Below are 12,072 nucleotides of genomic sequence, written 5' to 3' on the forward strand. Positions count from 1 at the left end.
TAAAAAAGGTTCGGTTTTGTGAGAAAGACACAAGCTCAATTATCAGCGATGAAACGATCCCACATACACTGAAGCTGCAGGCTCGGCTGCTGGCCAGTCCTCGGCAGGTGTTGTTTTCTGCAATGGGCACCCCATCCACGCTGACTCTGACGGTGTAGGTATCTTCTGGCATTGCTCTGGGAAAGACGTGAAGAACACACGAGACACACAGTGACTGCTCCCAGCATATAGTAATAATGAGAACTACTGCTTTAGTTGTCTTCATGGTTAATCAAGCTTCAGATCCTCAGTGGTCTACTACTAAGTTCCACTTTTATATTATAAAAAGCGTTCTTTCTAAATCACCCTATATTGCAAATTACAATACCATATAACAAATGTTTATTGTGGGTACGCACATGGGTTTGTGTTAAAAAGTAAAATAAATGGTATCACATCCAGCAATAATAATCATGTTCAGTGTGCCATCTTGGTAGACTCAGTGACTCTGTGCTACGCATTTCAAAAGCTGTTAACAAGGTCTCTCTTAAAAGTTTCTACAGCCCCCATACAGTGAGCAAGCCTAATGCAGACAATGTCCTTCGGAACATGTGTTTGAGTCTGTACTAGAAGTCGCATTTTAAAATGATTTAATGCTCCACTAAATTATTAATAATGCTGATCGATTTGAGGTGCTAGCAAAGAACTTGAAATGTCACCATACAAAATTATCACCTTTAATTGTAGTAAATATATGAATATTTGAATAAGGTCAGTTAACCTGAACAGGAATGCATGATTTGAATATTTTGAGACACACCATTACTAACTATGAATAGCAGCCATTCACGTCTTAGAAGAGTCCAGGAATGATAAAATATGATAGTGCCAACAACAGCAGAATGAGCGCAGGGTATATATTTATAATGTCATCATGTATAAAGAGCATTACAATTGACCATAATAAGCGTATAAACTAATATCAGCATCATGAAATCAAATATAATGACTGTTAACTGTTAACTATTACCTATAATAGGCAGAGTGACCAAACTGCTAAAATACCAATATACATAACTGATTTCTGACATGATGAAAATAATGCTATTAAAGGCATGTTTAAACGGACCTAGTATAGCATGTAATTTGAGTTGAATGGCTTGAATCTTTTTCCACATCACAAGTAATTGACTGGAAAGACGAAACTAATTGCACATGGTTTCCCAATTCAGTATTGTCGGCTCCATAGTTGAACTGATTTGCTTGAGAAAAGCCTGCAAGAGTAATGAAACCATTATTAATGACATTCTATTTCTTGAGCTCTAACAGACATAACCCAATATTGAACTATTCGTAATGTAATAATGAACAGTACTGAAGGAAGAAGTTAAATTCATTTCATACTTATCCCCATATTAATACTCTGGGAGCATAAGTATTGGTCTTGAATTAACTTATTCATGAACATTTTTGTTCGATACACATAAGGTGGAGAGAGAGGTCACACTTTCATTTATATACTCTACAATCCTATAGAATGAAGCTTCCTGTGGGCATGCACTATATAAGTTTCACGGCTCTACTTGATTTCATCAGAAAAGCCATTTGAGGCAACAAAGATGTGGGAACTTTGAGGAAGGGACAGGCACAGAGTGAGCCAAAGTGCATAGACGTCTATTTGCTGAAGTTGTGATTAGAAAGAAAAGGGAAAACAAGAGAGTGTAAAGCCAGCCCCTTCCAAAGCACAGAGTAGACACTATTCCTTATTCTACACAAAACCACTATGCTGTACACTTTCTTCCTTTTCTTTTCTTTTTTTTTCTAATGAAGGGTATCCTACATCCCAGACAGGCCTTGAACTCCTGATTCTTATTATAGATGCCTCTCAGCCTTACCCAGTTTCCCAATGATCAGGGTGACAACAACCTTCAGCTCTAGGTGGTCAGAAATCTTAATTGCCTTCTTTTTTAATGAATTACAGTGCTACAGTTACCCTGTCACAGTTATCCTTAGATATGGGAGCCAAGAGATATGTGCCCCCAAATACCATAAATTCCAGATACACTCCTTCCCGTTATGATGAAGCAAAACATCATTACCTCTCTGTGATAAGCAGAATGAATTATCTCAGTCATGAACTCAGAATGCTTGATGACATCAAGCTAATGAGTAGTACTGACTCTTTCCACGCAGTTTAGGTCAAAACCTACATTGTAATCCCTAAGAGAAGCATTTCCTACCTAGGAACTTGGACAGCAAGTTCAAGTCCAGCATGACCTAAGATTTCTCTGTTCCTGACAGAAATGGCATTCAGTGATTGCTTTGGTGAAAAACAATGCCTCTTTCCCTCCATGTACAGCCTCCACCACAGGGCTGTTTTCCACACACCTATTGCACAAGCCTTGAGTTAGCCAAGGAGAGAAGCTGGTGTCTTGAGTCACGGAATCAGCCTGCATGTTCCATTCCCCTGTGAGGACGCCCCCTTATGGGAGTTAGTGTGAGACATAGATTTGCCCACTTTGCTCTGGGTGCCATGAGTGTCTTCACCTGCTCATTTCTAAGAATTCCTTGTTCTGATCTTTCATTGCTTTTCCTTTTAGACCCTGTATCAGCTACTCCCTTGGAGCCATGCACAGATATCCCTTAATGCTGAGCCAGCCACTCCCTTCTGCATGTGAAGTCACTGGCTGTATGATCTTCACGGCTCAAACTACCAGGGAAGTTGGCAGGGGAGACAAACATTGGCAGTGGCTTTGTGGTATCTGGACTGAAATCAGAAGTGATGGTGTTACGTGACAGAGATGCAGGAGACATATCGTGAAGATGGTCGTGGGAACTTTTCAGAGGGTGGAAGGCCTATGAATATCTAAAAGAAATGCCTCTCAGGTAGAGGGAAGAGAATGTACCCAGGCAGGTGTCAGATTGTGTTTGTAGAACCAAGTAATGGAAGCTATGGTTGGGGAAGTCTAAGTATGAAAATGAAGAGGATGAAAAACTGGGCAAGTGTTTAGAACATTTCTGTGTGTGGAGAAACACTCAAGGCTTTGAGTTCAATGGCCTTTCTAGATTCACTGCTATTCTGACCACGAACTTCTCACCAAATGAGGGAAAATGTTCGGATTAGCAACTTGTCTAAAAGCAATAAGCACAGAAGACAGAGCTTGCTAACATTTACTCTAAAAGGAGCCAGAGAACTTGGACTAGAGCTGGACATGGCAGGCAGGCAGAGTAAGGAGCCTAGTGATATTTCTTTAACATTATTTTCAGGTAGACAAAATGAGAGTGTATCATCAGGCTGATGGAGATAATGAAACTGAACCCAGAAATCGGCTAGTGCAAAATAGCAGAAACTTAGTTTAACCTTATTTATTTAGCTTAATCTTACATGGTAATGAGAAAGTATAGATAGGAGTAATTAAAGATAGACTAAGTAGTTTATGATGTACAAACTCTTTTAAGATGTTAAGTAATATTAACGAAAATAAAGCTAAGAGGCACTTACTGTCATTCTAGTATAAAGGTAAATCATGTACACGTATGGAATTATCTAAGGTACAATTGTTTTATAAATTTAATTTCCTACCATTTTGTCTACATTGCTTAAAATCCAAAATTGTTAAATTTTGAATTTAAAATTGTTAAATTTTGAATAAGTATACTTAAGAATATTTTCCTAAAAATATCAAAACACTTTGAAATACTAGTATGACGAAATTTTTGACTCACAGTGAGTTTGAACTCATGGAAACTCTAACATTTAGGTCCAGCATTCATATCCTTTTTAAAAATAACACAGGATCCAACCAGTGCTGTTATTTGTCACCAATTCTAGCTTCCACCATCCTCTATTGTTCAATTCTTCTCCCGTCTTTTCTTTTGTGGGCAATAAAAGTAAGAAGAAACTCAGCAAAGGATAGAGACCTTATTCCTCAAAATGGAAACCCAAATCAGAAAATGTATCCAGCATAGATTCACAAAAAAAATACATTTATAAATCTGCCATATGAAAGATACTATCATATAATTTGAAGTTTTAAGACTATCAAGGCAGTTAGTAATAAAATAGAGTCATGAAAAAAATCCTTCAAAAGCCCAAGACAAGCACTTGAGAACCCAATCTTTTTCTTTGCCAACTTCTGCTTATCTTTGGGGTTCACAGTGAGTTCACAGCACGCAGGAGGGCTGCTGGAAACTAAAGAATGGAATATTTTACTTGTGATATGCCTCAGGATGTGACACATGTGTTTGTTTTTATATTGGGTACATGCTGCATTGGTGATATTCTCACACAGGTCTGCACTCTGGCTTCTGCAGACAAGTACAGCATTCAATAATAAAACTATCCAATGACAATATCGGTTTTACCTTGGGAGTACCTATAATATCAAGCATGAATGTGTGAAGTTTTCCAAGGAAAACCAATGAGAAAATATGAAGAAATTAGCAAGATATTTAAACATTTTAATTATACATTTTTTGCCTTGAAAACAGAGATTAATGGGACTGGGGAGATTGTTCAGAAGCTAAGAGCATTAACTGTTCTTCTGAAGGACCTGGGTTTGAGTCCTAGAACACACATGGCAGCTCACAACCACCTGTCACTCAATTCCATAGGGTCTCACACCCTCTCTGACTTCCATGGAAACGGGGCATGCATGTGGTGCACAGACATGCTTGTCAACCAGGTGAAATAAAACGAAAAAAATAAATAAAAAGAAATGCTGAAAAAGTATAGAATATCTCTGATATTAAATTAACTCAGGGAGTAAAAAGGAGTACAAACAGATTATTTGGTAGAATTAATTCTAAGTATAATTCTAAATAAACCATTGGATAAAAAGCTGACGCCTCTGGAAGTTTTCCACAGCGCAGATTACAGGAAGGGTTGGGTGTACCCTGGAAACAGAGAGGATGAGGCTTCGGATGGAAAGTCCTGACATGTTTCTTTTCTTTTTTGAAGAAAAGCTGGAGACAGGCATTGCCAGGTACACAGGCTGGGTCCGCTGATAGCAGCAGTCCAGCAGTCACACCCACGCTGTTATCGTGGAAAACGGCAGTGCTGTTCAAACTGGCCGTTGTCATGAAGTGCAGGCTGTTTTGGTTTCTCTAGCTTACAAAGCTGGCATGAGAATGAGATGTCCTTAAATGTTGTAAAACCAAGAGGAGGAAAGATTCAGAGGAATAGGTGGGAGGATAAAACCAAGCCTGTAAATACAGAAGAATAGAAGTAAAATAATGAGTAGAGCTTAGAGTATGTAACAGGCACCTGGGTTCTGGTCCACAACCCTGTGAAGCTGGGAAATGATACCTGGTTGACTGATGAGAAAGCAGCAATCACAGAATTAACTTGCTGCAATGTAAAGTCCAATTAAAAGTCAGTTGGACTACTACAGAGCTAGTTCCAGGACAGGCTCCAAAGCCACAGAGAAACCCTGTCTCGAAAAACCAAAAAAAAAAAAAAAAAAAAGTCAGTTGGACTGGACCAAAATGCATGTCTTTTCCAAAATACTGTAAAGTGTCTATGATTGAACGCTTCAACACAATGTGTCTGCCAGCTACTGTCATAGAGAAACAGAAAAAGTAACCAAAGTTCCCCTCATCTAACCAACTTCTTAACACAGAGACTTGATAGCAAAGCCCACCAAACAATATAAGTATGCCCCGAAAGCAACACAATCAACACAGCTTTAGTTAGCCACAGAGAGTTACTGAAAAAACAAAAACAAAAAAAAACCCTTTTTTAAATTTTACATACCAATCCCAGTTCTCCCTCCCTCCCCAACTAATACTCCCCCCACCTTCTCCCCACCCCACCCCCATCTACTTCTCAGAGAGGGTGAGGCCTTCCCTGGGGAGTCAACAAAGTCTGCCACTTCACTTTGAGGAAGGATCAGGCTTTCCCCTGGATCTAGGCTGAGCAAGGTATGGGCTTGGGCTCCAAGGCAATGGGCTCCAAAAAGCCAGTTTGTATACTAGGGATAAATCCTGATCCCACTTTCCACAGACCCACAAACTGCCCAAGCCACACAACTGTAGGGCCCGGGTCTACCCTTGTTCCTGAGGTTCATCTTGAGGACAGTTTCTGGTCAGCTAACTAAAGCATTCTCTTTGTTCCTGTGCTCCTTCTGCCCCGCCTGGTGATTAGCTGTAGGGTATTGTTGACTCCATCTTTGGTATGGTAATTTCCCACCTGCCTGGGTGGAAATTCTTGTGCAACAGCTAGGTCTATAAGGATTTCCCCAAGGTTGAATAAACCGCTTTCAGCTGATCTCCTTTCGAATGACCCAGGTCTCTTTGTGTGTTCTTTCAATCTCCAGGCCCTTGCCTGACTCAGGTACGGTACAGTGGCGCGCGAACTGTACCAAGGGTGTAACACAAAATCGGGTGTTATACACAACTGTCACACAGAGGGCCTAGTTTGGTCCTATGCAGGTTCCCCGCTGTCAGTCTGGAGTCACAGAGAGAATTATTAAAGCAGAGAAAGGGAAAAGATGTAAACATGAGGATGCAGGTGTCTCCAGTTCAAATGGGACCTGACTCATCTATAAACTGTGCCCAAAGTATTTAGATACCAGGGATCACAAGGAAAAGAAAAAGTATATCTTAACACCTTATACTTCATTACTGAGATGTCTAACTCTGATTGCCTCAAGGGTCACCAAAGGGCAAAGATGACAGCTGAGGGACCGTGTCTTTGACAACATTTGAAAACAGTCCCCACCAGACATGCTCTGACTCTGGGTAGCTAAGCTAGCCGTGGCTCCTGTGCCAGGAGTTCAGGTTTGGAGACAGAAGGCAATGCTGGGGTGTTTGCTTTGCTTCATTTTAACTCGAACTTTCTTCTTGTGGCATTTAAATTTATAATGAAACCTAACAGCTGCCAACATGACAGCATTTTACAATATGAAGTAGATAAGATTAAGATGTCTTAAAATCTTTAACAAATAAGGTTTCCCATTCCTAACTGCACACAAAAAAGGGGGGCAGTTAAATGTATTGCTCACCCTTCAGGAATATAATCTGCTTTAATCATATCATTGAGGTACTGAATTTTATAGAAGTGTTAAATGTAATAAAATACATTTTAATGTATATGATAATAAGTATTTCCGTATGTCAATTCTGACTCCAAAGGTTTATTTGTTAAAGATCAAATAGAAGATTTTGCTAATGTTTCTTTTTTTTAAAAGTGCTTCTTTCATGTCCTTCAAACATTCCTAAGTGTCTGAGTAGTAGTGCCATTGTTATTACAAAGGCCTGGTGGCTGATGGACCATCTATTTATTTCATGCTAGGAGGAAGTGTACTTTAAATCTATCTCCCTTCTATCCTTTCCTTCTGAGACCAGGCAAGGCGCAGGCATCATACATAACTCATGTCTTGATGCAGCATGTGATAGGGCTTGGGTGGCAGCGGGCGGGAGCCCACGCTTGGCCTCCTGCTATCTTCCATCTTTCACTAACATTCCATTTCTATCCCAACATCCGGCCTCTCCACCCGCAGCCTGTTACATTCAAACTCTGACAGAGGAAAATCACCAGACCTTGAGGAGTAAGGGAAAGAACTGGAGTTCACTTTGACCATTAAATCCAGATCTTTTAATGTCAAATAAGTCACTGTAATTAGAGTCCAGGTGATGAAGCTGACAATAATGTGGTGTTGCTGTGTGTTTGTTTATTTGTTTGTTTGTTTTGCTATCAAGGAGGAAGATTTTAACCAAGTCGGTCAAGTACAGAAACTATAGTAGTGGTATGTGCTTTGTGTTAAGGGTTACTTTACACATAAAACTCTAAGAGGGGATGAGTACCCACCTAGAATGTATGACGTCCTGAGTTATGTGGAATATTAAAGTGGAACCCCAGTACCACACAATTTAAAAATGAAAATACCCCAGTCTTTGATGTTTGCGTGAAGGCCGACACAGGGCAACCATACCTTCTCCTTTGATAGTCAGCCTTGTTGCTCCATTTATGCTGCCGTATTTAGGTATAACTTCTGTCACTTTGGGGATTGTCTCAGAGCCATCTGAAAGACGCACGAAGATGGCAGTTGTGAATCAATCATGAGCTCATTTCAAACACCGCATTTCCCACTCGTAAGATGGGAATGAAGGTGACTAATGCCCAAACCGGGATTCAAATACTTAAGTAACACTCACTGGCCTTGGGTGAAGAACTTTTGGGGTTGACAAAGAGGAAGAATTACATAACCATTCTCAACATGCACACATACCGTATTATAACACACTTGTAAACCTGTAATTACATGTCATGCTCCACTAGCTACAGATCCAGAACCACACACAGCAGCTTACAAACACAGGCAGCACCTGCCCAGAGAAACAGACTGCTGTCAAGCACGGAAGTGCAGTGATAAGGAGGTGCAAAGACAAACGCTGCATTACAAAGAAAAAGTGTGCCCTGTCAGTTCCTACAGCCTAACAATGTCCTAAGGAAGATGAGTGCTTAGTGGAAAGACCACTAATCCTCTCACCAAACTAGGCTCGCTTCCTGCAGATTGGGAAGAGAGCGTTAGTACCTGCTCCCCCAAAGTCTAGGTTAGTACAAAATGACGAACAACTCAGGGTTCTGGGTGTTTTGGAAAAAACATTTTACTCACACTTCTGGGATCACACTAGTTTCTAGACAGGGATCCCTCTGCTGTATCTCAAAGGGCAAATATGAGCTAGTGAGCCTGGATCTACCATCAAGAAATAGGAGGAAGGTTCTAATAGAGGGAGTTGCAAGACCAGCAGAGCAAGCCAGACGTTTCTCTGGAGAACTGCTCAAAAATTTTTTTAGCATGAATTAGAAATACAGTGAGTGGTGGCCAGAAGTGTTTTTTATTTTTTGCTTAGAGTGGCATTTTAACTAGAAGCAAAAACAATTTATCAGAGTAAATAGAAAATCTTAAGACACAAAAACAGAAATTATTGCTTTGAAATGGATGCTCGGAAATGAAACGTTAAGGAAATTATGATTGTCTAGTTCATGACGGTCTAAAAACATGTAGCATGGACTTGATTTACGGCAGCCGTAGCTCGTCAGTATAACAGGAGGCCAAAGGAGGCTCCAGCGCCGAGACCCAAGGTCTGTGAGCTTCAGGTTAGCATAGATCTCGAGTTTGCCACGTATTGCGGTGTGTTCCTACTTTCTGTGCCTGCCCCAGAGAGCCGAGAGAGGATCTGCATGGAGCGGGATCCTATCTCCAGACCTTGCGGCCTCCCCTCTCTCAAATTCCTCCTCTCCTTACCTCAGAGCTCAACTCCAATTTCTTATCACTTTCTCCCCAGCCCTCTCCTGGGGATTGCTTTGAAGATTCTGGGCAGCTTACCCTGAATTTGACTGACACCCATCACAAGGACCTATTCCTGGCTTCCTGGGACTAGTCTTCCCTTTCGTAGGGAAAGAGATCCAAGAAGATGGAGTCAGGGGGATGATTCAGGTGGGGCCTACCAACTGTCGCTCACCCATCACCTAGCAGCTTTTCTAGTCTCTTTTTAACTGTGTCAATTTGAAGGGAGGTGAGGAACTTCCTCAGTTCAAACCCCAGCACTGATAACATTTGTAAGTTTTTTGTTTGTTTTGTTGTTTTTTGGGGGGGGGTTGTTTTGGGGTTTTTTTTGTTTTGTTTGTTTTTTTGTTTTTTTAGCTAGCCCTACCAGTGTGGTGTCTTTCTCTGGACCCCACCTTGTCTCAGCCTCTCTCAGTACTGTCTCTGTACTACGTCAGAAGGCTCCTGTTAGGCCTTCCTCCAGGACTCCAAGTTCCCATGAGTGCCTCTGCCCAGGGCAGACGGCAGGTGGTCCCGCCTCTCTGTGACCCGTGGAGCTGGATGTCTGGATTGGCTCCCTACCTTCTCAACTGCTTACCTTTGCTGGCGTCTGCTGCACACCGAAACAGCCCCAAGAGAAACCAGGTTTTCGAGAGCCACAGGTGTCCCATGGCCAAGCCGGTGCTGCGAAGTCTGCACCAGCCGCTGGCTCTCAGCAGCCTCCCGCGCTGAAACTTGGCTCCAGACGCTGCTCAGGCGCACGGGACTCGCCCCAGAAGCCAAGAAGAACTTGGCCAACACAGGACCGCCCCGCCCCGCCCCCAGCTTGCCCGCTGCGCCTTTAGGATCTCTCTCTCTCTCTCACACACACACACACACACACACACACACACACACACACACACACACACACACCACTTTCCCATTATTTCCCCCACCTTTTATTTTTCTTCTTTTAAATTCTGGAGTTATATATTTTTAGTTACATCTTTATTTGCCTGTCTACCTTCTCATTAATCGTCCAAGATATGTTAATTATAAGACCAGCTAATACACAAACCCCACTCTCTTTCACACAGGATAGCTGTGCTGATAGCTCAAAGTTTCCCAAAGCCCGTGTCTACAGCAGAGCAGACAGAACTCACAATTGGAAACGTCCTTGTTAGTACTGGCCCCACTGTCCTAGGAGACTGAGGCAGAGTGACTTTAAGCAGTTTGCTCAGGGATATGAGCCTAGTGGAGGGAGGGCTTAGCGCTGTGCCAGAGTCGACACAGCCTGCTTTTTCTACCCAGAGCCTCAAGAGGCAGATCTCTGCAGAGGGGCTGAAGGGATAGCAGGCGCTGCTGCCCTGTGCATCAGGGTGCCAGGTAGCAGAAGAATGAGCCATCAGTGCCCACCTCTGGACTTTGTGAATCTCACAACTACAAAACACTCCTCGAGGCAACTATTAATACTCTAACCTTGACTGTCCACCTCCTCCTTCTACTCCACACATCCTGCACCTGACAGGATGCTTAAGGGAGCTGACTACAGACCGAGAACTAACTAAAAGACAGGGTGGACGGGTTTGTTTGAAAAAGGAGACTAACCGAATAATGTGTTATTCCATGAGGGGGATTGTTCACGTGTTAGAACTGCATGCTGCAGCATTTAGGGTTGCTGCATCATCGTGCCTAGAACTAATCTCATGTGTTTGGCCAAAGAAAATATGTAAAAAGAAACGTGAATGGTGATTAAATAAAATCTAGAATTTTTCAATAATTTTAGAATTTAGGGATCCATATGCTTTCCCGTTTTGAAAATTGTAATTTTGAAAATTCTCCTAAATAGAGCATTTCAAATTCTCTGTTCATATTTTCACTTTTCACTCTTTTGGGAAGAAATACTTTTCTTTCAGTACATGCCCCTGCTTGTGCGCCCTCAAAACCTGTTCTTACCCACCTTAGTGCTCCATCAACATCCTGTGCACCCTCAAAACCTGTTCTTACCCACCTTAGTGCTTCATCAACATCCTGTGCACCCTCAAAACCTGTTCTTACCCACCTTAGTGCTTCATCAACATCCTGTGCACCCTCAAAACCTGTTCTTACCCACCTTAGTGCTTCATCAACATCCTGTGCACCCTCAAAACCTGCTCTTACCCACCTTAGTGCTTCATCAACATCCCTTTATCTCCTGTTCTTACCCACCTTAGTGCTTCATCAACATCCTGTGCACCCTCAAAACCTGTTCTTACCCACCTTAGTGCTTCATCAACATCCTGTGCACCCTCAAAACCTGTTCTTACCCACCTTAGTGCTTCATCAACATCCCTTTTATCTCCTGATGAGTGCCCTCTCCTCTTGCCCACTTTTGCTAGAAATAGGCACAATTTTCATTATGTAAAGACTAAAAATAATGTGTGTGTGGGTGGTGGTGCATGTAATTGTGTGTGTGTTCCTGACAGTGTCTTACTATACAGCTTGGGCTAGCCTCAAACTCTGGATCCTCCTCTCCGCATTTCTAAAGGATGCAATTACAGTCCTGTGCCACCACACCCAGCTAGACCTTTATCTTTAAAAAAAAAAATATGGTAGAATGCCAAACTTGTGTTTTTACAGTTCTCGAAAAGCTTTCAACATGAATAAACTCTCTGTCCAAGGCCACTGCTCATAGTATTCATGTACACCAAGAGGCAGTTTGTGTTCCAAGTTCTGTCCCAAGTGCTTGAAGGATGGGGGACAGGTAGAATTTAGAGGGACGCTTGACAGATAAAGCAGTTACGTATTTAATTTTGCAAGAAATATATAGGTATAATTTGAATTCAAGATAATAGCAACC

The 12,072-nt window shown here is 41.9% G+C and overlaps 1 protein-coding gene across 3 annotated transcripts in view; it reads right to left on the minus strand.

Annotated features, from left to right (window-relative positions):
* Nucleotides 1-9,997, minus strand: part of Pkhd1l1 (PKHD1 like 1) — a 126,291-nt gene extending 116,294 nt beyond the window's left edge. For all 3 annotated transcript variants that reach the window (XM_075961048.1, XM_075961047.1, XM_075961046.1), the window contains exons 1-4: nt 9,850-9,997; nt 7,914-8,003; nt 1,109-1,253; nt 68-176 (exon numbers count right to left, since the gene is read on the minus strand). In XM_075961048.1, the coding sequence (XP_075817163.1) occupies nt 68-176; nt 1,109-1,253; nt 7,914-8,003; nt 9,850-9,922 (417 nt within the window). In that variant the 5' untranslated portion in view covers nt 9,923-9,997. The remainder of the gene's footprint in view (nt 1-67; nt 177-1,108; nt 1,254-7,913; nt 8,004-9,849) is intronic.
* Nucleotides 9,998-12,072: the final 2,075 nt, after the last annotated feature.

The sequence above is a fragment of the Microtus pennsylvanicus genome, chromosome 2 (assembly GCF_037038515.1).
Source record: "Microtus pennsylvanicus isolate mMicPen1 chromosome 2, mMicPen1.hap1, whole genome shotgun sequence".
Classification (NCBI taxonomy): domain Eukaryota; kingdom Metazoa; phylum Chordata; class Mammalia; order Rodentia; family Cricetidae; genus Microtus; species Microtus pennsylvanicus.